Source organism: Capra hircus, chromosome 15, assembly GCF_001704415.2.
Source record: "Capra hircus breed San Clemente chromosome 15, ASM170441v1, whole genome shotgun sequence".
NCBI classification, from domain to species: domain Eukaryota; kingdom Metazoa; phylum Chordata; class Mammalia; order Artiodactyla; family Bovidae; genus Capra; species Capra hircus.
The window spans coordinates 53,396,536-53,422,787 of record NC_030822.1 but is presented as its reverse complement, the minus strand read 5'-3'; the positions used below and the strand labels follow the sequence as shown (position 1 = coordinate 53,422,787).

Genomic DNA, 26,252 nt, shown 5'->3' with positions numbered 1-26,252 from the left:
AGCTCAGAGACAAATGGTTACTGGGTGCCGAAAATCATAAACCACCTCCCTTCTCTTTCACATGACAGCTCTAGTCTTATATGTACACACACACCAAAAAGTAGCCAGAAAGTGCAAAGAAGTTTATTAACTGTGATGTGGTAAAGATCTCAAGAGTTACAACGTCTGTGCATATGACCCAACAGTGCATATCCTCCTACAAAAATTAACAAACAAGAAACAAAGTGAAATGCCGCAGGTAACAGTCCAACACTAGAGTCAAAAGGATGGAGTTGCCTCTTCTAGCAGCAAAGTTTTAATTGTGCAATTAAGTGAGAGTCTTGTGCCACACCCTATTGGTCTTCTTACAACTCCCCTTTGGAATCAAAACTGAGTGACACCCAAGAACACACAGACTCAGGATTTGGCCACCAGAATTTTTTCTAAACAAGGACATGAAACATTCCCTTGTGAAGCACAGAGCCCAGTTTAAGGGCTACAGACAATGCGCCCCCCAAGAAGCTTGAGGTACCAGGTCACATGGGAAACACGAAACATTTTATAAGTTCACATTTGGTAACAGAATTAAGAGCTCAATGCACAAAACTCATAAGGCAATGTAGCCACAAGTAAAGACTTCAGCAGCCAAAGAAAAACTCTGAAAGGCTTTTAACCCCCTCTGAAGGTTCAGAATTCAATTCCCTTTCTAGACAAGGCTGGTCTCCATAAAGTGTAATAAGAACTCATGGAAAAGTAAAATGAAAAAAATAAAAAGAGAATAGCACCTTAGAAAATATTAAAACAGTAAGTTTAAAAAAAAACACTTTATTTTCCTTTCATCCTTAAAAGGCAGGTATCCAAACACTGCTTTGTGTTTCTCTGAAAAAAGCTGTAACTCAGACCCCAATAAAAGGGCTGAAGAAGGAGCCTGAGAGCAACCTTAAGACTGTGATGTGACCACAAACCCATGGAGCAGACTAGTGGTCAACTTACTCTCCTACCCTGAAGGATTTCATCATTTGGTCACTTAAAAAGGAAGGGACTGATTCAAACCATAATCAAGGCTACAAAATAACATGACCAGGCATTCACATAGCACTATTTACCTAAAGTGATAAACATATCCCGCTGGATGAATCCTTATAACATGCCTGAAAGGAAACTGCCAGAAAACTCAAGTCAAAACTGGTCCCTCATTGAATGGGATATAACTTTACCTGGGTTCCTGTAACATCATCTCTTTCTCAAAGAATGAGGACCCACAAGAAGTCTATCTCATAACTAGATCTCTATCTTTAAATGTCCCAGAGCCCAAATTATCTACTCTTGTTGCTCAAACTGTTTTCCTTTCTGCGTTGAGGTGTCAGACTAGACTGTCTCACTAGATTGGCCCCAGACAACCGCATACTTAACAAGTAGCTCAAGACTGTGAGATTTAACCACTGAAGATGCAGACTGACAATCTTGCTTCTGCCTCTTCTTTCTTATATGATCAGAGGTAAATCGTAATATCTATTAACTAATCAGACTCTCTCATTAATGGACTAGATTAACATAAAAGGCCAGGCCAAATCTATGAGACGGAATAACCTAAATTTTTAAAAATAGGTCTTGGCAAAAAAATATAAAAGTGACTTTTGTATAGCATACAGTGCATTGTGCTATAATATAGAAACCTCCTGAGTCACCTAGCAAAGAATCACAGAAAGGGGCTATCCTGTTAAAAAAAATCAAATTATGAGAGACATTTTTTGTCTCTCATAATTAAGAAGCAAACTCTATCCCTCTATTACAGAGGACTAGACAGTCAACCCTTCCTGATATGTCATACATACTTCTTAATGGCTTATAGGAAATCCCATGTAAATTAATATTTGAAATAATGTGGTGCAGTAGAATGGAGGAAGTTGATAGAAAGTATCGAGAGAACAGAAGAAGGAAGTATAAGTTGTATACACCCTCACTTCCTTATCTCAAATATTATGCAAAAAAGGATTTATAAATACCTTCTTTCACTCATATTTTCTGCATTTTAGAAGAAAATTTTTAAGAACAGCATAGGTTAAAAGATGATTTCATTGCAAATAACTGGTAAAGTTATTCTACTTATCCCCACTAAAAACCCTATGAACAGTTTTTCTTGCCTCTGATCTGAAAGGTCAAGAAGGAAACCATAAACCACTCAGCTGTAAGAAAGTAAAATAACAAATTGCACCTAGTGAGAAAAAGAAGGGAACCCTTCCATCTCAGCATTTCTTAATTGTAAATTGTTGACACTTGAATACTTTAAAAATTCAGTCAAATAAACTACTGACTCCCAATCCTACCATCTCTAAAAAACTGGGGTTATACACTCCAAGCCTCCCAAACACAACTGATGATGAGATAATTAAACCAATGAGTATATGCTGTATACCAACTCACAGCTGAAAATATTCATGGAGCAAAAAACAAAGAATAACTATCCCCAAAAAACATTTTGTCCAGGAGCACATCAGGAAGCTCTAAGATCCATTTCATTAAATACATACATATATATATATATATATATAGAGAGAGAGAGAGAGAGAGAGAGGTATCAGCAGTGTGGCCAACATCTAGGATTCTCCCTCATAAAAACTGGAAGAAAACATGTAATATATTCAAGAGCAAAGACTAAACAAAAAGTTATTTTTCTATTTAGGAAAAGAATTCCTTCATTCAATTGAGTATAAGGTATTAACAGGGGTAGTTATGAGTCTCTTCTGAGAGTTTTTGAACAGTTTATAAATACAAAAAGAATATTTCTTCAATAAATAAGTCACTCCTAAAGTCTTTACTGATGACTTCCAGGATTCTCCACAATTACTGTCCATGCCAGCTCCACTTCTCTGCGAGGCTTTAGCTGCCAGTGGGACGGGACATTTTCTGTTGTTAGGTGACTCTTCTTCTATCATGAAACTTCCATCAATATGTCTCTTCATAGTCTGAATCCTGGAAAGGAAAGAATAGTAGTCACGGTGTGTCTGTGAAATACATGCCACAGTCAGAATTCAGGTAAAGACCACACGGTAGGGCCCCCCAAATGGAACTCAGCTAGGGGCTTCATTAACAGTAAAATGGCACTGACTCAAGCCACCTAAATTTATTAAGTATTTCAAATTTAATATATCCAAACTCAGCTCCTGATCTTCTGCCTACAACCTGTTCCACCCACAGGCTTGTACATATTAGAAAATGGCAACTCTATTCTACCATTTGCTCAGGTCAAGATTTATCCTTAACTCCTCTCATTTGTTCACGGACACATGCAACTCGTCAAGAAGTCCTTCTGGCTTTACCTACAAACTATAACCAGAGAACAACCACTTCTCACCATCCCCACTATCACTACCTTGGTCGAGATCAGCACCCTTTTCCCTCACCTCCATTATTGCTAAAGTCTCCTAAATGGACTGTGTTTCTGTCATGGTCCCTCACCACCTGTTTTCAACACAGAAGCCAGAATGACATTTTTAGCACTTAAATCAGTTCAGCGTTCTCTTTGCAAAAACCTCCAGTGGACTCTGTTTCAGTAAGACTGAAAGTCTAGGTCATTACAGTCATGCAATGTTCTATAAGATATGATGTTATCTCTCTGAAGAAATGCTATTCTTTGCCTTGCTCTCTTCATTCCTGCCACATTGGCCTCCGTGCTGTTCCTCGAACATGCCAGTCATGGCCACTCCCCAGGGTCTTTGCACCGACCATTTCCTCTGCCTAGAATAATGCTCCTCCCTGGTAGCCATGTCTCTTTCTTCTTGTTTTAGATGTCTGTTTAAATATCATCTTAATGAGGATGCCCCCAACCATCTTATTTTTTTTGGCCACATCATGTGGCTTATGGGATCTTAGTTCTCCAATCAGGGATTGAACCTGGTCCACAACAGTGAAAGTGTCTAGTCCTAAGCACTGGCCCACTAGGGAATTCCCCCAACCATCCTATTTAGTACCACACCCCCTTATCTAGCCATTCCATCTCTTTTTCCTATTTTTTCTCTATAGCATGAAGCACTATCTGAGACACTATATCTTACTAATTTTACAAAGATATAGTTAGCTATTATTTGTACCCCAATTTAAGAGAAGGGAACATTTCAACTGTGTCCTGGAGGATGAGACATAACTAACAGTGTTGTGTAGTTTCCAGTGTACAGCAAAGTGATTCTTTTTCTTTTTAATTTTTATCTTATATTGGAATATAGTTGATTAACAATGCTGTATTAGTTTCAGAAAAATGATTCCTTTTCCCCCTGTTTTTTTAAGTTTTTATTTTATCTTGGAATATAGTTGATTAAAAATGTTATGTTAGTTTCAGGACATTAGCTTATTTTGTGTTATCAAAATACTCAAATCCCAAAGGGTTTTAATTAGATTCTATCCACTGGCACTATCCACCTTTCTCTCATCAGAGAAGCCACTTATAATACTCAAGTACATGAGAGAAAGAGAAACAAAGAACACTGCGATGAGTAATTGGGCTGCAGTCATCTGGCCAAGTGCTGAGCTTAGCAGTAAGTACAAAGAAGGCTCAAGTTTAAACCCTGAAATGACAGGTATACTTCATATTAGATCATGAGTTGCTTTTGACCTGTTTCCAACAGTACCACATCAGAAAGCCTCTCCTCCTAGGATCCTGGGGCAGCCATGCAAGCCTACCAGTCACAGCAAGTGCTTTCCGCAATTTCAATCAAAACTCAAGCCTTCCAACATGGGTATTTCTTATGGACAAAACAATCAAGTCATCTAAATGGTGATATCACTCTAATTTCCTGGGAAAAACTGAGGCTCAGCAGAAAAGCTCAGTTCCACTGGCTTTAGGTTCAGCCAGTTCAGCCAGCTCTCCCAGTATGACCTTAGCAACACAGGACACTCCTCTTTCAGGATGTTTCCTGTCAGTCAGCAGAGGCTGCCTACACAGTCCCCTTCCTAACCTAAGGACACCACTCAGCGCCCACAAGACAGAAAATAAAATAGTGGTTAGAAATGGGAAGGGTCCCCTGACACTAAAACTCTGGGCAAAGACCTTGGTTCATACTTTGCTGTAGACCTACCTGCATGTCCCCTGCTTCTCTGAGGACAAAGGATTACCTTAATTAAGCAGGAAAACAAAGCATGAACAGTGAAATGCCATGGGCTTACCACACACTCGGCACAACGAACACAAAGCTTCGCCATGCAGTCATCCCCTTCCTGGTCAGTGCTGTAGAAAGAGGACAGACCAAATATGGACAGTCACCATCCTTGGTAGTGACTGTTAAGAGGACCAGTGTTGAAGTCAGATGGGTGTGGTTTTACATTCCAGTTCTGCCACTTACTAACAGGGTGACTGGGCAAATTATTTAAGCTCCAGGAGCCTGGTTCCTCATCTACAAAATGCAGGTATTACCAGCTATACTCAAAGGACAGTGGTGAGGAGTCTATGCAAAATAAGCACATGTAAATCATGGACCACAGTGCTTGGCACATACTAAGTGCTCAATAAATAAGAGCTAGTGGCAACTGCTCATTTAGAACTATACTCGGCATCAACCATGTCTGGGCACTGTCCCCTGAGCTCCTGATTTCCTGAGGGTGACAGACCCATTAGAACGTAACAAGTATGTCACAATACAATGTGATAAATGTTTTCATAGAGTTAAAGTCAAACTGCTGCAGCAGCACAGGGGAGAGAGAGATTAGTTTACCCTGAAAGAAACAGGGAAATTCAAGAGTAGGAGAAGCTGCAGCAGGGTCTTGGAAGATAAGGAAGAGTTTTCCAGGCAAACAAGGGAAGGAGGGAGGGGAATCCAGGTGAGAGGGAAGCACACTGAAAAAAAATGTTTAATATCTAAATAGGGCTTCTATGGTGGTCTAGTGGTTAAGAATCTGCCTTGCAACGCAAGGGACACCAGTTCAATCCCTGGTCTGGGAAGATCCCACATGCTATGAGGCAACTAGGCCCATGTGCTACAACTACTGAGCCTACACTCTAGAGCCCACACTCTGCAACAACGGAAGCCACCACCACGAGAAGCCCCCGCACCACAACGGGAGAGTAGCCCCCTCTGGCTGCAACTAGAGAAAGCCTGTGCACAGCAACAAAGACCCAGAGCAACCAAATAAATAAATTTTCTATTTTAAAGATCTAAGTGAGTATAGTAGGTTTGGAGAAGGAAACAGCTCATTGGAACCAATGAGAAGAAATAGCAAATAAACAATGTGATTCAGGCTTAGATCATAAGGAGGTCTTATTAGACCATGCTTAGAAATAGACATTTTAGTATTTTTTACCAAGAGTTCTTTGCCTTGTGGGAGGCCACAGATTCCTTTAAAGGGGACTCTTACTCCCATTATACAAATGTGTACATGCATACACACACACACAAAGATTTTAGATTCAAAGTAAGATTTCTCTTCCAAGGTTCCAAGCCCCTGAAATTGACAATGGAGAATCAACAGAGTTTTATGCAGACTTTTGCTTTTTTTTTTTTTTTTTTTTTAGTGGATTTGTTCTTAGGGGAAATACTGGATCACACCTGCTCACCTGCTTTTGATAATCAGAATCCAGTTAACCTCTTTGGAGCATTTGCTGACCAAGAATAGTTCTCGCTTATTTAAATTATGTAGCCCTCCATGGCTGTTCTAAAGCCTCTCTCACTGCTCAGACATTTCTGTCAGCTTGGTGCCAGAATAAGGAAAAGTAAAAAATAATTGACTTGGTGATTTCCTGTTCATTTGGAAGGAATGAGAGATTCATTTCAGAATTTACACTCTGAACCACAGCACTGTACAATCTTATTTCCAAAAAAAAAAAAAAAGAGACTAGGACCATGCTATTAACTCCTCTATCTCTTTCTCACCAAGGTAATATCCACAAATTCCCCTTTCAGCAGAACTGAGGTCAGCCTGGAAGAAAGGAAGGCATGGATGCAGAGGTCTGGTGCTGTCCAGAAAGCATGGCTTGGAAGAGGGTTGACGGCTCAGGACTGCAACTGGACTTACTCATCTGAAACCTCAATAGACGACTTCTTATAGCCAGACTTGCTCCTCTTCTTCAGCCCCGCAGACTTCCTTCCCATTCTCACCAGTAGCAGAATCACCACTACAGTTGAGGGAATGAAGACAAGAATGGAAAGAAGGGCCACAGAGGACAGCATCGTGCCGAAACCTGAGGGAGGGAAAGAGAAGGTAAAAGAGAGGGATGTGCGAAGCGCTTCCTAGGACATGAGCTAGTCTTACTTTTGCTCCAGTTTTCTTCTGATTACAAAATGAATAAATTCATGGTAGAAACACTAGAAAACACACAAAAATACAAAGAATTAAAAGTTACCCATAATCTGGATACCTAGGATCAACATGTCAGTATCTACCTGTTCACTCTTCTTTCTAGGAGTATGTGTCTCTGTTTTATGTTTTGGGGTTTTGGCCACGAGGCAGGTGGGATCTTAGCTCCCCTGACAGGGATGGAAAACACACCCCCAGCGTTGGAAGATGAAGTCTTAACCACTGGACCACCAGGGAAGTCCCCAGGAGTATGTGGGTATGAGTGGGAATACAGGGAGGAGACTATATATTCAGAAGTGTAGACTATACTTTACATACTTTTTCTAACCTCTTTTTTATTTACTATATAAATATTTTCCATAAATATTCCATCCATGTGTGATTTTTTTCCATTTTATTTATTTTTTTCATTGGATTATAATTGGTGGCTTCCTTGGTGATTCAGACGGTAAAGAGTCCACCTGCAATGCAGGAGACTCGGGTTCGATCCCTGGGTTGGGAAGATCCCCTGGAGGAGGAAATGGCAACCTACTCGAGTATTCTTGCCTGGAGAATCCCATGGACAGAGGAGCCTGGCAGGCTACAGTCCATGGGGTCACAAAGAGTCGGATACGACTGAGCGGCTAACACACACACATGATTGCCTTACAATGGGGTGTTAGTTTCCGCTGTGCAACAGTGTGAATCAGCTGTGTGTGTTCATACCTCCCTCCCCTTTGAGCCTCTCCCACTCCTCCAGGCATCCCAGAGCCGAGCCGAGCTCCCTGTGCCCCACAGCACTTTCCCACTAGCTGTCTATTTTGCCTGTGGTGTGCATGTGTGTCAACACCACTCTTCCAGTTCACCCCATCCTCTCCTGCTCCCACTGTGTCCACGAAGTCCGTTCTCCAAGTCTGCATCTCTTTTCCTGCCCTGCAAATAGCTTCATCAGTCCAGGTGTGATTTTTTTTTTAAGGGCTGCATAGTATTCTGCATATTGAATAATTTATTGAATCTGCTAATGCTGGATATTCAAGTTGTTTCCAATTCTTTGAATCTATGAGTTATATAATGATGATCATCCTTGTATATAAACGTTCCTACTTAGCTCTATTTTTTAAAACAGTTTAAAATGGAATTGCTGGATCAAAGGATATATAATTTTAAGGTATCTGATTTATACTATCAAACAGTCTGCCAGAAAAACTATACCAGTATCTACTCCCACCAACAGTATGAATGTGTCCATGTCTTTGAAATCTATGAGTTGTCCTAAAAAAATAAAGAAAAAGAAAGGGAAGGGAGAAAGAGAGGGACATACAGAAAGATTTGAGAAATGACAAGGTAGCTATAATGAACCATAATGCAGGTCTCCATCTTTAAATCTGGTTCAAATCCAAATAAGGACTAGAATGACCACTCAGTAGTCACCAGGGAATGGTGGAAGAAAAAAGGAGGGTCCTTATCCCACTCATGTTTCACACCGAATGCAAACAGCTGCTCTTTGCAACAGAAAAGAAATGTGCAGCCTCCATATTTAAAGGAGGTACCCTTTCAAGACTCAGGCAAAAACACAGTCTCATAACTGAGGGTATGAACACATTAAGGAAACCAGAATGACATCTGTTTCACACAGATAGCAACCCTCCATTTACTCAGGGGTTTGCATTACATTCCACAAGAACCTGAAATGAAAATTTAAAGAAGAATCATGGCAAAACTATGACGATATTTGGGGAAAAAAAAAAAAAAGCTTTAGTTTGCAAAATAAAGAACTCATTCTCAAAGACACTTCAAGATGGCAGAATGTTCTGATAAAGATAAGGTAAGTTCTGCTTATCACTGATCTCTCCACAAACCACCACAGAAGTCCCAGAGCACTCACTGCAGCACAGAGTTGGTGGCAGTTAGCTTACCCCTTTCTGTGACTGTCAGCTCTGTCGCCGGAATATTATGGTGCACGTCCGGGGGGTTTTTCACAGCACAGCTGAATGTCCCATTGTCCTTCATGGTAGGATTGCTTATGCTAATGGATGCATCCCCTTTGTATACATCCCCAACCCAGGAAATCCGATCCCGAAAAGTGCCCGCTGTGGTTGGGTACTGGAAAGACTGATAATGAAAAATCTAGGAAAGCAACACAATGAGGAAAAAAAAAAAAAGAGTTAATATGGAAAATGCAATGAAACATAAAGCTAAGTAGGTCCAAAATAAAATACAAATGTATAATGGGTTTTCCCAGTTGGACAATTTTTTCTTATGCTTTGTTCACTTCTGTACTATAGGTTAAAAAGACAGGTTTATGAAACTTGTCCCCAAAATAGTCCTAATGAAAGAATCCAAGGATTCTGATTCTCGAACCTCTTCTCCCCAAAGTACTAAAGTAGCAGGTCTCAACTAGGGGCAATTTTACCCTTAAGACATTTGGCACCATCTGGAGATATTTTTTGTTGTATTATTGGTATCTGGAGGGTAAAGGCCAGGGGATATTGCTGAAAATCCTACAGTGCATAGGCTAGCCCCCCACAACAAAGAATTATCTGGATCAAAATGCCAATAGTGCCAAAGTCGATAAATCCTATTCTAAAGCAGCATCTACTATCATATGGTACTTTATAGGGTCCAATCAATCTCTACACATTCACTCATCTGACCTTCATAACAACACTGAATTATCCATGGGGCAGACAGGGAAACAAGGCCAAAAACAAAAAATTAAGTGAGTTCCTCAAAGGCACACAACGAATAAGTGGGAAAGGAGGGAGTTTTCATTTATCCTTAAAATCACCAAGAGGCTATAACATAAGCCTCTCTCAAGTCATCTATCTTAGAAATTAATAAAACCCCAAGTCAGATGTGTGACTGGTACTCAATGAATATACACTGAATTAAAACAACACTGCTTCAGATTGGTGATCACATACCTACCTAATCACCAAAAAACACCTCATTACACCTGATGGTAGGTTGGGCAGGCCCTACAATACAATATCTTTCTCTCTTTTGCAAGACTCTAGCCTTTCCTCGTTCTTTTCTTACTTGGTATCCTCCCCACTTAGGAGCCCAGGCTTTTACAAACACTGCATTGCCCAATTGTGAAAAGCAATTTCCCAGAGAAGACACTAAATCACTTCCTGGTTCAGGCATTCATTCAATGAATACTTGTTGCACATCTACTACATGCCCTTAGTCACTGTGTTTAGCAAAATGATACAGTGGGATTCAGGCAGGAATTTACCAGCTAGTGGGAAATACAGATATTAGTAAATAATATTTGTTTACTAATTGATTTACACAGCTGGAACACTCTTTGAGTGTTCCAAAGATGGAGGTAAAGAATAACTATCACAGATTATCAGCATCAGCATAAAAGGATTTAAAACTCCTTATTGACAAAACAATTTTTGTTCAGAAAACAAAGATCATGGCATCCGGTCCCATCACTTCATGACAAATAGATGGAGAAACAGTGGAAACAGTGGCAGACTATTTTGGGGGTTCCAAAATCACTGCAGATAGTGACTGCAGCCATGAAATTAAAAGACACTTACTCCTTGGAAGAAAAGTTATGACCAACTTAGACAGCATATTAAAAAGCAGAGACATTACTTTGCCAACAAAGGTCTATCTAGTCAAGGTTATGGTTTTTCCAGTAGTCATGTATGGATGTGAGAGTTGGACTGTGAAGAAAGCTGAGTGCTTTGATGCTTTTGAACTGTGGTGTTGGAAAAGACTCTAGAGAGTCCCTTGGACTGCAAGGGGATCCAACCAGTCCATCCTAAAGGAGATCAGTCCTGGGTGTTCCTTGGAAGGACTAATGCTGAAGCTGAAACTCCAATACTTTGGCCACCTGATGCGAAGAGCTGACTCATTTGAAAAGACCCTGATGCTGGGAAAGATTGAAGGTGAGAGGAGAAGGGGACGACAGAGGATGAGATGGTTGGATGGCATCACCGACTCAGCGGACATGAGTTTGAGTAAACTCCAGGAGTTGGTGATGGACAGCGAGGCCTGGCATGCTGCAGTCCATGGGGTCGCAAAGAGTTGGACATGACTGAGTGACTGAACTGAACTGAACTGATTGACAAAACAAAGCCTGCTGTGAATCTTCAAGATTAATCTAATCTGTAAATTTTAAGTTAAACTAGTGATATTCAAATCCTGTTATCTGATTAGTTTGATAGAATCCTGACTGAGCACATAACTGCAACATAGCATAATGCAAACTTTAAGGGTCCAATAATTCCAGCTTGGGTGTGTTTGCTGATTTCCTGACTAGCCTCAGAAAAAGCAGCACCATATGAGAACTGCTGTTTGCATTTTAGTACCCCTAGAAAATCCCCATTGTTTATTCTGTCCTACTTTTGGCCAAAGAAGAGTCATATAAAGCCAGCCATAGTTTCCTGACCACTGAAAATAAAGTGACCTATTTTAAGTCTAAAGAAAAAGGACTGCAAATACAGCCTTGCTTCCCTCCCTGGAGCCACCTTCACTAGAACAACCTACTGGGACACCTACTGTAGCTGCTGGGAGATGCTACATGGCATTCAATAATGACTCCTAAAACAAAATCCAAAACTTACATATTAAAATCAAAGAGAAATTACTTCTAGTGAAGGAAATAGGATAACAAATGAAGGATACTTTCAAAAACACAATCTGACATACTGCTATGACATTCACTTTCTTGATAAAATGTATCCTGACCTAGGATGTTGCTGGAAGCATACAGAGAAAGTATTTTTTAATAGCACTGCAATCTTCAATTAGACATCCACAATGGATTTGAGCCATAAATGTGTTTTATATGTGTGATTAAAATATATTGCTTCTAATATTTCAAGACCATCTGTCACCAACAGCATCTGTCATCAACATAAGGTGCCACCACTTCCTTCAAAGGGAGTTATGTAAATGCAGATGTTTATACACTGGAGAAGATGCCAAGATAAATCTACACAGTGCTGATATACAAACAGATACACCCACAGAGATGACCTCACATGACAGGAAATGAGCAGTATTAAGTGAAAGGATGTCTAAGACTGGGACCTATAGAGTTTTTCTATCCAACAGCCTGGAGGTACCCTTTTTGTACAACAAATCTGAAACTCAAGCTATGAAGCCAAGCAAAATGAAACAACAAAGGGGAAACAAAATTAAACCACATTTCCTCTGAGTTTCTGACTGGTTTTTTCCTATAGCATATTTGCCAGATTCTTACATAGAAGAAAAAGCCCTCCATGACCAAAAATGGCTGTCATACAGAGTAGAAGCTCATCTCCTTCTATTTAATAGAAGCTCATCTTCTATTTGAAGATGAGAAGGCCTGAAGTATGCCTGTGACTTAGAATAAAAGGGTTCCAGAGTTGTTGACCACAGAAAGCTCAAAGAAACAGCCTTAAAAGTATACACTTACTGGGATTTCCTTGGTGGTCTAGTGGTTAAGAATCCACCTTGCAACGCAGGGGACGTGGGTTCTATCCCTGGTTGGGAAACTAAGACCCCACATGCTGTGGGGCAACTAAGCCACGTGCCACAACTAAAGAGCCCATGTGAGTCTACACAGCCAAATAAATAAATGTTGTAAAAATTAAAGTATACACTTACTGATTCCGTGCGACTGCTGCTCGGAGGTCGGTATGTCCAGTCTATGGTGAGTTTGTCTGTGACAGAAGAGGATGACTTGAAGGTGCATCTCAACTTGATATTTTCTCCAACATAACCCCGGACATGGGCATCCGCTTTAATCTCCAGGGAAAAGACGACATAAACACCTAATCAAAGCAAGCCCAAACTTTTAAAATGTGTGCACTGGATGGAATACATAGATGTGAGTGAACAACACAGAAGCACTAGGTATCATTTTTAGGTCTCTCATCAAAAAGCCATGGGAATAAATATCTTCTCAGGCAGGCCCAAAACGATAAGGAGTGGATATCTACATTAATTAACAGTGGGGCGGTGGTTCATCATTTTACGAAATGAGGTCATAGAATGAAAGTCTGGGTAAAAATTTTAAACCTGGTCATACCAGCATTTTTCCAATAGACTTGTGGTTAAATTAACTATAATGAAGCATGTCAGCCCACAAAAGGCTAAAAGGCAATGCCACCCACTCCCTTGACACATTTACACTGCAGGAGTATGACAACTATTGTATCTGAGGGATTTACCCCAAATACAGCTCAGCTGTTAACCTAAAGCTATCACTGTCCCAACCACCAGCAGAAATAAGAATTGGAATTTTTTTCAAAGAATTTTATAAATCTACCTTGAGGTTCTATCTGGTTTTGTTTCGTTTTTCCCTTTCTTAGAGCTGGTTAATGAAATAGATGGGAAACAGTGGAAACAGTGTCAGACTTTATTTTTGGGGGTTCCAAAATCACTGCAGATGGTGACTGCAGCCATGAAATTAAAAGATGCTGACTCCTTGGAAGGAAAGTTATGACCAACCTAGATAGCATATTGAAAAGCAGAGACATTACTTTGCCAACAAAGGTCTGTCTAGTTAAGGCAGTGGTCATGTATGGATGTGAGAGTTGGACTGTGAAGAAGGCTGAGCGCCAAAGAATTGATGCTTTTGAACTGTGGTGTTGGAGAAAACTCTTGAGAGTCCCTTGGACTGCAAGGAGATCCAACCAGTCCATTCTGAAGGAGATCAACCCTGGGATTTCTTTGGAAGGAATGATGCTGAAGCTGAAACTCCAGTACTTTGGCCACCTCATGCAAAGAGTTGACTCACTGGAAAAGACTTTGATGCTGGGAGGGATTGGGGGCAAGAGGAGAAGGGGACGACAGAGGATGAGATGGCTGGATGGCATCACCGACTTGATGGATGTGAGTTTGAGTGAACTCCGGGAGATGGTGATGGACAGGGAGGTCTGGCGTGCTGGGATTCATGGGGTCGCAAAGAGTCAGACACAACTGAGCGACTGATCTGAATCTGAATGAATCACATACTCATTAAACGTAAATCGGGGGCAAGAAAAAGTTTATTAAATTTGCAATTTAATGCATTTTTTTGGCTTGGTAAGGTTCTTTTTTTTTATTGGAGGATAATTGCTTTACAATGTTGTGTTCATTTCTGCTGCACAACAACATGATTCAGCTGTAAGTATACATGCATCCCCTCCCTCTTGCGCCTCCCCCCTCCCCCATCCCCCATCTCACCTTGCTAGGTCACTGCAGAGCTTAGTATTCTGTGCTGTCCAGCTGCATCCCACTAGCTATCTACTTTACGCATGGCAGCATATATGTGTCAGTGTTACTCATGTCAATTGTCCCACCCTCTCCTTCCCTGCCGTGTCCACAAGTCCATTCTCTGCGTCCCTATTTCTGCCCTGCAAATCTGTTCATCAGTACCATTTTTCTAGATTCCAAATATATGTTAATATATGATATTTTTTTCTCTTTCTGACTTACCTCACTCTGCATGACAGCCTCTAGGCAATTTAATGCATTTTAAAATGTAAAAATATGATTTTAAAACTCTCTAGAGACTTCCTCTGTCCAAAACCATCCCCACAGATCCAACTCTGAAACCCTGTCTCCCCTAAAAGAGTTGGCACTTTCTTTGGACAATTCCCTCTACTTTCAGAGAACAGTAGTAGCAAATTCTCTCCCACTAGGGAGCCACTTTTTAGGAAAGTAAGCCACTAGCAGTTCGTTTTTCCTGCTTCCTTCTCCACCACAATGAGCTATGATTTATCTGGCAAGCCAAAGGCAAAGAGAGCAGCAAGGTTTCAAAAGAGAACAAACCCACACACCATCCTGAAAACCAGCAGTCCCTCTGGTTGAGACAGTATACAAATGCCAGCCCTATCAATTGCTGACTCTGTGGTCTTCATACTTGATTTCTTCAGCTTCTCGTTCTGGTAGGAATGAGAATAACAACACTTACCTTAGTAGGTAACTGCGAGAAATGTTTGAATTAAAACAGGTGCCACATTAAGAAGCCTACCTAACCCAGAGTAAGTGATCAATGCGCATTAGCTAGCTTCATCATCCTTACTGCCACCTCTTTAGTTCTGTCCTTAACCACCTCAGAAATGCAGAGGATACCATCTTAATGCCAGAAAGTGAAGCGGAACTAAAGAGCCTCTTGATGAGGGTGAAAGAAAAGAGTGAAAAGGATGACTTAAAACTAAATATTAAAAAAACTAAGACCATGGCATCTGGTCCCATCACTTCATGGCAAACAGATTGGGGAAAAATGGCAACAGTGACAGACTTTATTTTCTTGGCTTCCAAAATCACTAAGGACAGTGACTTCAGCCATGAAATTAAAAGACACCTGCTCCTTGGAAGAAAAACTATGACTCTTTGCAACCCCATGGACTGTAGCCTACCAGGCTCCTCTGTCCATGGGATTTTCCAGGCAATAGTACTGGAGTGGATTGCCATTTCCTTCTCCAGGGGAATCTTCCTGACCCAGGGATCGAACCCAGGTCTCCCTCACTGTAGACAGATGCTTTACCGCCTTAGCCACCAGGGAAGTCCTGATAAACTAACTGATAAACACCGTACTAAAAAACAGAAACATCTCTTTGCAACAAAGATCCATATAGTCAACGCTATGGTTTATCTAGTAGTCAAGTAGGGATGTGAGAGTTGGACCAAAAAGAAGGCCTAGAGAAAAAAAAAAAAAAAAGACGACTGAGCGCCAAAGAGTAGATGCTTTTGAACTGTGGTTCTGTAGAAGGCTCTTGAGAGTCCCTTAGACAGTAAGGAGATCAAACCAGTAAATCCTAAAGGAAATCAACCCTGAATATTCATTGGATGGACTGATGCTAAAGCTCCAATACTTTGGCCACCTGATACAAGGAGCTGACTCATTGCATGAGCCCCTGGTGCTGGGAAAGACTGAGGGCAGGAGGAGAAGGGGGTGACAGAGAATGAGATGGTTGGATGGCATCATCAACTCAAAGACGTGAATCTGAGCAAACTCCAGGAGATGGTGAAAGACAGGGAAGCTTGGCATGCTGCAGTCCATGGGTTGCAAAGAGTCAGATACAACTTAGCAACTGAACTGAACTCAACTTACGCTCTCAACCTTTCTTAACACAGACATACTTATGAGTCATCCATTCCACTCCCTTTACCTCTGCTGCTTTTAATCACCTTTTTCTCTCCTCTCTGGACAATCCAGTCTGTCCACATTCCTCTTAAAAGGAGGAGACCAAGACTAAGCTTACAAGACCAAGACTAAGCCTATCCCCAAAATGAGGACTATTTCTGGCTCGTTCATCTAAAACATCCTGACTTTGCCATGCTAAACTTGTCATTCCTCCCATGCCTTTGCAAATGCTGCTCCTCTGCCTGGAAAGACTTCATCCTTCAAAACCTTGTCACTCCTAAGCCCTCACTCCTGATCCAAGATACAGGGTCTCTGTAATAAAGATACAGCTCTAAAAACTGGAAAGCAGAAATAAATAATAAACAGATAATCTATATGCTTGGAGAAGGCAATGGCACCCCACTCCAATACTCTTGCCGGGAGAATCCCATGGACAGAGGAGCCTGGTGGGCTGCAGTCCATGGGGTCGCTAAGAGTCGGACACCACTGAGCGACTTCACTTTCACTTTTCACTTTCATGCATTGGAGAAGGAAATGGCAACCCACTCCAGTGTTCTTGCCTGGAGAATCCCAGGGATGGGGGAGCCTGGTGGGCTGCCGTCTATGGGGTCGCACAGAGTCAGACACGACTGAAGTGACTTAGCAAATCTACATTCTCCTCATATCCTTTATACATTTGGATTGGCCAAAAAGGTCACTCAGGTTTTACATAAGAACTTATGGAAAAACCCAAACAAACTTTTTGACCAGCCCACTATCTTTATCTTAAAACATAAGAATACCAGAGAGATTTTAAAGTTTGGATTTAGAATTAGACAGACTTGAACTTGAGTTCTAGCCTAGCTACTTTCTGCATATGAAATCTTGATAATAGTTACCTAATCTGTTCCAGACTCAATTTTCTCACTTTAAGTGGGAATAATAAAAAAGACCTACTCCACTGAGTCACTGGGAGGATCTAATAAGATTAAAGAAGGTAACACATAAAATGCTTAGCATAGAACCTGAAATTGAACCTTTCGATAAATGCTAGCTATTATCATTAAAATGAATACCACAAAGATTCAAAAACCTTCAGGAATTTTCTATTGGGCTATAACATAAAATCTAAATAGTGCCAACTTGGCCTCCTTCTGCTACTGTACCCACTACCTATCCCATCCCTTTTACTATGCCCAAAATGTCCTACCATTTCCCAAATTTACTATATCCTTCATGCTACTGTGACTTTCGTTGAATATGTCTTTGTCTAGAATGCTCTCCCCATCCCTACCAAACCTGCCTGGGTTGTTCCCACAACACCACATCCCCCACACCCTTCAAAACTCAGCTCAAATATCAGCTCCCTTACAATGCCCTCCCAAATTCTCTGATGCAGTTTATTATTTTTTTCAATTTTCACATAAAATTTAGCATATAATGCTACTCAAGCACATATGCCACTGTTTGTACTCAATTTGTAAAGATGATTTCCTCCATTAAATAGAAGTAACTTAAGGGCAAAATTCAGAGGAAGAGAAGCAGGCTGAGAGAAAGAGGTGGACAGGTCACCAAAGTTCTCATATAGGAACAAAGTGTGCTTATTAGTCCCTCACTCTCCTCCTTTCCCATTTTTATAGTTTTTTCAACATTTTTAAGCCTCCTAGACACCTCTCTTTTCTTTGCACTGATTCAGGAAAAACTTGGAGAAGGCAATGGCAACCCATTCCAGTACTCTTGCTTAGAAAATACCATGGATGGAGGAGCCTGGTGGGCTGCAGTCCATGGGGTCGCTAACAGTCGGACACGACTGAGCGACTTCACTTTCACTTTTCACTTTCATGCATTGGAGAAGGAAAGGGCAACCCACTTCAGTGTTCTTGCCTGGAGAAGCTCAGGGACGGTGGAGCCTGGTGGGCTGCCATCTATGTGGTCGCACAGAGTTGGACACGACTGAAGCGGCTTAGCAGCAACAGCAGCAGCAGCAGGGAAAACTCAGCCTAAATGACCACTTCTAGACTATAGCTGGTATCTACTGAAGGAGAAAAATCACACCATTGCACAAATAGTTACCATAAGAAACTCATGAATTCTATCACAGCTAAGCCTTTAATGAGGCAAGATGACATTTTTTTAATTATCTAGACTTTTTTTTTTTTTTTTGGCCACATTGCACAACATGTGGGATCTTAGTTCCCTGACCAGGGATCAAACACACACTCTGCCCAGAATCTTAACCACTGGACCACCAGGGAAGTCCCAAGTTATGACGACTCTTTAACCAGCCTTGGTCAGCTCCTCTGACTCCTCAAACTTTGCCATTCTCTTTTATCCCCTGTACAACCTATAAACACCTCATTCTCAAAAGAAAACATCTCTCTTCTTCAAGAAACTTGAAGCAATACAAACTGCTTAGTCACACACCTTCGTGTGTCTGTACCCACGCTTACCTCCAATCTGAAAGGGTGTGGTGTCCCTTTTTCTATGCAAGATCAAGCCCTTCTTCTGTGCTTGGATCCCTCCCTTCCAAGCCCTGCTCCAGAAAAAAACAAACAAAAACAAAAACCCTCTCAATATCTTCAGCTTACCCCTTTCAAGAAGGGCTGTCTCTTCCCTCAGCCTCTAAAAACATAGGAGTCTCTCTCATCTATAAAAACATATAACTATTGTTACAGTGTTACAGTTACAGTATGACAGGGTTAAGGAAATTTTGTTATTGCCCTGTCATACTATTCATTACCAACCACTGCCCTCTCTTTCCTAAGCCAAGTTTGTGCAAAAGTTGTCTACATCTAATATCTCCCTTTCTTTCCTGCCTATCCACTCCTGGACCCCTACCGCACAACCTGGACTCCACTACCACCTCTAATAAAAGGTAGTATTGTCTTAAACCTGAAAAATCCAAGGGATCAAAACTGACTTTTCTCTCCTGACTTTACTGGCTCCCTCTGCAAGAGTGACCATTTGCTCCATGACCTTCTCTGTCTCAAGGTTTCCAGGATGATACTCTCATTCATTCACTCATTCTTCAAACATAGATTTATTGAGCATCTGTTTTGTGCCACCGTCTGAGTCCAAGATTAAATGTGAGCAAAATACATATACTCCCTGTTTTGGAGTTTAAAATGCAGCAGAAGGGGACTTCCCTGGTGGTCCAGTGGCTACAACTCCGCACTCTCAGGGTTGGGGTTTGATCCCTGATCGGGAAACTAGATCCCACGAGCTGCAACAAAAGATCTCACATGCCGCAACTAAGACCAAGTACAGCCAAATAAATATTTTTTAAAAGGTAGCAGAAGTTCAATATACTAATCAAATAATCATAAAGACAAATGTATTATTACAAACTCTGATACGCACTACATGGAAAAGACAAAGAGAGTGCTATGAGAACTATATCAGTTATGATAGGGGAGCAGGGAGTGGTTAATGAAAGTCTTCCTGAAAAGGTTACTTTTGGGTTGAGTTCTGAAGGAAGGGTAACAAGGTGAGGAGACCAGGAGCATTCCAGGCAGAGAATTCTGCACATGCAAAGGTCCTGTGCCAAAGAAAAGCAGAATGGCAGCAACACAAGAGCACAAGAGAGAAGAATAGGACATTACTAGGAGGTAAGCAGAAACCAGATTAGGCAGGACTTTAGAGATTTGGGTCCTTATTCTCAGAGTAACGGGAAGTCGTACTTTCAAAGTAAGTGGAAAATCCTTAAGTATGGGGCGGAGTGAGAAGGGGCATGACGAAGTCTGCATTTTTAAAACATCACTCTAGCAAAGACACTTAGAGTGAGCCAAGAGTATATATAAAGAAATAACCTAAGAAGCTACTTAAATAGTCAAAGGGGGAAATAAGGAAAGCTTGAACTAACTTGGTGGCAGTGGACGTGGAGAGAACTCAGAAGACACTCCTTACAATGTAAAACCAGCAAGAGCTGGTGACAGGTCATACGTGGAATGTTTGGGTAAGAGAAATATCAAGGGTAACTCCCAAGTTTATGTCTTGGTGATACTATTCACTGACACAGGGAAGACTAGAAAAGTACCAGGCTCGGCAAGAAAGAAAATGAGTTTGATTTTGGATCAAGTTTAAGGTGACTTTGAGATATCCAAGGGATAATATTGGGGGATAGGGGGTGGGGAGGCAGTTGATTTAGGGCAGGGGTCAGCAAACTATGGACCATGGGCCAAATCTAGCACACATCATCCTTTTTTTAATCATAAATTTGCTTTATTTATTAGGATTGCAAAACAGTTATATTCTATTCTCTACATTCTTTTTAAAAAACTTTTATTGTTGATTTACAATGTTGTGCTAGTTTCTGCTGTACAGCAAAGTGAATCAGTTATACATATACAGGTATCTATTTTTTTAGATTCTTTTCCCACATAGGTCATTACAGAGTATTTAGTAGAGTTCACTGTGCTACCCAGTAGGTCCTTATTAGTTATCTATGTTATATATAAGTAGTATGTATCATAACATCTTTTTATAGATAAATTTTTATTCAAACACAGCCAGCTCCATTTATTTACGTATTGTGTAGGGATCCCTTTATGCTACCCCAACAAAATTGAATAGTTGCAACAGAGATTATGTTGCCTACAAAGCCTAAAAGACTATCTGGCCCTTTACAAAAGTTTGCCAATCCTGGTTTATAGCAAAGAAGAAATATGGATTAGAGCTATAAAATCAGAATCTCATTAGTCTCCCTCCAAACAAATCTCCACACTGACTGTGTTACATATACATATACAAGTACATACTCCACTTCTCTGAGAGTTTCTATCAAATTTCCTTCTAAGGCTCCTTTTTTCCTACCCCATCCCTTAAACATTGGTGTTGCTCAGAGTTCACCCTGAGCCCATGGTCCTTCTTTCAACATGTTCTCTTTAGACAACCCTATCCAGTTTTACAGATTTCACAACCACCAATGGGCTAATGATTCCCCAAAGTATGCTGCTTGCCATGACCTGCCTCTGAGTGTCCAACTATTACAGCATATACTCACTTGACTATCACCACCACAGGACTCTAACCTGAAGGCAGTGAACTCTTGTTACCAGCTCAATACCCATTCCCCTCATCTCCTTTCCTCATGATACCCAGATTTTCTTGGGATATCCAGCTTTCCCACATAGCCCAAGAGCTTGCATGCGTCTGTCAGGGTCCAGGCAGGAAACAGAAGGCAGAGTCAGCTAAGACTTTGCAAAGTGTATGGGCCACTTTTCAGAGGGACTTTTCTCAGGGTCAGGGAAGCCAACGAAGGCACAAAGTCTTTACCACTCCAGTCCTGAGGGGCAAAGGAAGGAAATGGTGTTACTGCAGCCTGGTAAGAGGTGGATGTGTGGGCCACTTGACAGAAGCTATAGCCACAGTAGAACACAGCCACTATCAACCATGGCACCATGACAGGGAGGGAGCATGGAAGAAAAATGTCTTTCTCATCCTGCCTTCCAATCTCCTGCCAATGCCTCCCATTGACCAAACCTAATAGGAAGCCAGAGGATGGGAGCCTGGATGAGGTAGTTTATAGGTTAGCTCTCTGAGGAGTAGGAAAAACAAAGAAGAAAAGTGAATGGATTTGATGAGAGAGGAGCAAATTAAGAATAAATAGACCCTACTCTCAGCTTCCCTGGTGGCTCAGAGGTTAAAGCATCTGCTTGCAATGTGGGAGACCTGGGTTTGATCCCTGGGTTGGGAAGATCCTCTGGAGAAGGAAATGGCAACCCACTCCAGTATTCTTGCCTGGAGAATCCCATGGACAGAGGAGCCTGGTGGGCTACAGTCCACAGGGTCCAAAGAGTCAGACACAACTGAGCGACTTAACTTTCACTTTTCACTTTAACTTTCACTCCCAGCTCAGAATAGTGCCTCAGATTGACCTAAACCAATCATTACATCCAGAGGTGTGCTGGTGAAAAACTAAAAACAGAAAACCCAGGTGTGTAGGGTTTGACAATTTCTGTGGTACAGATACTCCCACCATGGCCATTTTCAAGCTACAAATGCAAAGTCTGTGAATGCTGAGTTAGGAAGACACGTGCATGATCAACTCTTGAAAGCCAGTAGGAACTAGATCCAGCACACCATCCTCCTGACCACAGAGATATATCTGGGGTCAACATGGGATATTAAAAGACGCTTACTCCTTGGAAGAAAAGTTACGACCAACCTAGATAGCATATTCAAAAGCAGAGACATTACTTTGCTGACTAAGGTCCATCTAGTCAAGGCTATGGTTTTCCCAGTGGTCATGTATGGATGTGAGAGTTGGACTGTGAAGAAAGCTGAGTGCCGAAGAATTGATGCTTTTGAACTGTGGTGTTGGAGAAAACTCTTGAGAGTCCCTTGGACTGCAAGGAGATCCAACCAGTCCATTCTGAAGGAGATCAGCCCTGGGATTTCTTTGGAAAGAATGATGCTGAAGCTGAAACTCCAGTACTTTGGCCACCTCATGCGAAGAGTTGACTCATTGGAAGAGACTTTGATGTTGGGAGGGATTGGGGGCAGGAGGAGAAAGGGACGACAGAGGATGAGATGGCTGGATGGCATCACTGACTCGATGGACGTGAGACTGAGTGAACTCTGGGAGTTGGTGATGGACAGGGAGGTCTGGCGTGCTGGGATTCATGGGGTCGCAAAGAGTCAGACACAACTGAGCGACTGAACTGAACTGAACTGAATCAAATTTGTTTGGAAAATTACTTAATACCACCATCCCTTGTTTATGTTTCTATGTCTGGAATTTTCCTCACTCTCTTTCTCTGTTGTTGTGGTGTTAGTAGCTCAGTCCTGTCCGACTCTTTGCGATCCCATGGACTGTAGCCCACCAGGCTCTTCTGTCCATGGGGTAGCCAGTCCCTTCTCCAGGGAATCTTCCCAACCCAGACGGTGAACCTGGGTCTCCTACATTGCAGGCAGATTCTTTACCATTTGAGCCACAAGGGAAGCTCCATTTTCTATTCTTCAAGAATATCCATCTTTCAAGACACCTCCAAAATCACCCACTATTTCTAGAATTTTTTTTCAATAGGGTAATATTTGAACATTTGTGTGAGAGAGAATAAGAGGGAGATAGGAAACCAGGATTATTTAGAGTGACAGCAATTCAGCCTAAATATTATATTGCAAAATAATTTAGCTGAAAAGCTGGGAGGGATCAGGGAGTGTCCTGGCGGCATAAATACTAGTCATCATCAAATAAATAAAAACTCCCTAGCCCTACCTGCTGAGTCTTACAACACCTGAAGCCTTTATGTCAAAGGTCCTCTTCAGAAATTCCCACAGGGAAATTTTTTACAAAGTTAACAATTCACTCTAATGCTAGCTCTACTAACATATGATTTCCTGGGGAAGACACATACATACACAAAAATCCAGGAAATAATTGTACCCTAGATGAAGGTAATTAGGTTGACTAAAATTGATGCAACTTGAAAACTGCATGAAAGCAAAACTTATCCAAATTTTAAGATTATGTCATAGAGTGAATATTAACTGATATTTAATTAAAATTTTAACAGAACTGACATTCCCTACCTTCTATTAAAAAAAAAAAGAAACATTAAAATACTAAAGCAGTTGCTTTTCTTCAACAAATGCATCACTATCAAGAGATCAAAGCACATCCTTTCTGCGGCTAACAAATGTTTTACTTCCTAGGCCCTGACAATCTCTTACAAAAAATAAAACTGCCAACAATCACGAATTCACCTTCCCAAAATTACTGGGACAAACTGCTGAAGACTAGAACTGTTTTCTCCTAAGCAGGAGATAAGGCCCACAAAACCACAGCCGAGTCAACCGTTGATAACTCATCACGAGATAATGCCAGGTGCCCCCTAAAGTCAGTGCCCTCCGTGTTTCTATCAAGTCGCCCCCTCGCCCCAGTACAAGAGTCACGCAAGGTGGTCGAGCTCTCAGGGGCTCGGGAAAACACTGACAAGCCACCGACTCCGCTCAGTGGGTGGTAATTCCGAGAACATCCCCCGCCACCGCCTCCCGCTTACTTCCTTCCTTCCCAGAAGCTCAGTGGGGGCTTTCCTCAGACCCCCCACCGGAACCGGAAAAGCGACCATCTTCCCTGAGCCCCCGGCCGGAAGTGTAAGTCGAGCCCGCCGCCGGCTCACTCACCCTGGAAGAACAAGACACCCAGTAGTGGGCACAGAGCGCAGCCACGGCTTCCAGGAACCCCGCTCTGCTGCATCCCGACAGGTCTCCAGAAGTTTGCACACCTTGTTTACGGCTCCCGATCACCACACAGGTAACACCGGAAGTGACGCTTGGGCGGGAGGCCGCAAGACCTAAAATGGCGATTCAAGTTGCCATAGCAACGTGGCGTCTTTCCAGAGCCACACCTGGACTTGCTCACTTCTAGTCAGCGATGCTTAACTCTCAAGGAGGAGTTCATTCTTCTCTTTTACTCGAAATGAAGTCAGACAGGCTTTGGAGAATTGACTTTTGTAATGGAATTCTGCAGGACTTTATCGTCTTGATCCTGACTCTAAGCCAGAAATCCTTTAACTCCTTACAGATTATTTTATTGAATGCTTTCGGAATAGATTTCTATGCATTTAAGAGTTCACAGGAACCCTGGAGAGCATACAGGGTTATTCAGTGAATAGATAAATTTGTATTAGGCCTTCGTGGGCAGTTTGTACAAGACTGATTTGTGTGTATGTGTAGCTAATACAGCATCCATCTCAGTACGTACCTAAATTTAAATTAGGTGTGTGTTAAATTACTGGAGACTCGGGTTCGATCCCTGGGTCAGGAAGTTCCCCTGGAGAAGTAAATGGCAACCCACACCAGTAATCTTGCCTGGGAAATCCCGTGGACAGAGGAGCCTGGTAGGCTACAGTCCATGGGGTCGCAAAGAGTCGGACACCACTGAGCGACTTCACTTTCTTTCACTTAAGTTACTGCTGACAGTGGCAATGATGAAATCATTACAAAAAGGAGCTGAGACTTATGCTTCTTTTGGCTGGAAAAGCGAGAAAGTGTTTTCACAGCGCTTGAAGTGCAATGAAGAGGTGGTGTCAGATTCTTCTGAAAAAGAAATGGGATGGTACCTTCCTTTAATTATTAGTCTATTCTGGAATCTACGCATGTTTAATGAAAGCAAGGGAACGAAAATATGCTTCAGCTTTTGGAATAGTTAATAACTTTACATTTTTCAACTCGCATTTCTTTACTAGACTTGAAAGCTGGTAGTTTCCTCTATTAAGAAGGTAATGTAAGAGTATCAGATGGAATAGGTAATACTGTTCCTTCAAAAGAGTCCCCAAACTAAGTAGTTTGTTGTGCTCAATTCTGTTATTCAAAGCAGTGTGAAAATTCTGTGGAAATTCATATAGGTTTATTTATCCAGTAGAAACTAATTCTATTATTGACTTCCAGGCTGCTCCTTAGAAAATTTTTCAATAGAGGTAAAATACATTCCCATTAGTTTTCTGTTACCTGCTATGTAAAAATTTTAGATTTTTGTATAAGCAAATTATATAATTGTAATGCTTTATTACTGACGGTTATTTACATAGTGTTTAAGGCACAATAAAAAATAAATTACAATACAAAAGTTCTCTTTAAGTAGAAGACACTGAACAATGGGGCTGTATTAACCCTTGAGCATTTAACCAAGATGCAGAAACCAGAAGTTTTGCTGGAAACACCTTCCATGAGTTTTTAACTACCTCTTTACTCTTTATCCAGGCCATCTGTTTGAAGAAATATCCAGTTACTATATTTTCAAAGGTTGAATGTAGAGGAAAAAAAAGAAAATGTGAATGAAAGGTAATATGGACTTTAAATCTGATTTTTAGTTTCAAAACTGGGTACTGAAACTACTTTTTTAGACAGCATAAAAAGCAAAATGAGACAGGTATGAGAAGCATTTCAAGTTCATAAGTAAATTATACCAGGGTGAGGGGTTTTGTTTTTTTTTTCCAGTATTGGGGGG

The 26,252-nt window shown here is 41.3% G+C and overlaps 1 protein-coding gene across 1 annotated transcript; it reads right to left on the bottom strand.

The window, feature by feature from the left end:
* On the bottom strand, window positions 102-25,664 carry MPZL3 (myelin protein zero like 3). The gene is made up of 6 exons (XM_005689506.3): window positions 24,428-25,664; window positions 12,853-13,019; window positions 9,159-9,369; window positions 6,982-7,147; window positions 5,140-5,200; window positions 102-2,952 (listed from the first exon to the last, which is right to left on the bottom strand). The coding sequence occupies exons 1-6, from the start codon at window positions 24,498-24,500 to the stop codon at window positions 2,926-2,928; spliced, it is 705 nt and encodes a 234-aa protein (XP_005689563.1). The 5' UTR covers window positions 24,501-25,664; the 3' UTR covers window positions 102-2,925.

What these genes read in the sequence shown, in the direction of transcription:
- MPZL3 (XM_005689506.3), bottom strand. Translation starts at nt 24,500, where the DNA reads ATGCAGCAGAGCGGGGTTCCTGGAAGCCGTGGCTGCGCTCTGTGCCCA. An exon ending in GGGTGTCTTGTTCTTCCAGG is followed by an intron (nt 13,020 to 24,427) that starts GTGAGTGAGCCG and finishes TGCTTTGATTAG; the next exon opens with GTGTTTATGTCGTCTTTTCC. An exon ending in GCTGACAGTCACAGAAAGGG is followed by an intron (nt 7,148 to 9,158) that starts GTAAGCTAACTG and finishes TCCCTCCCTCAG; the next exon opens with GTTTCGGCACGATGCTGTCC.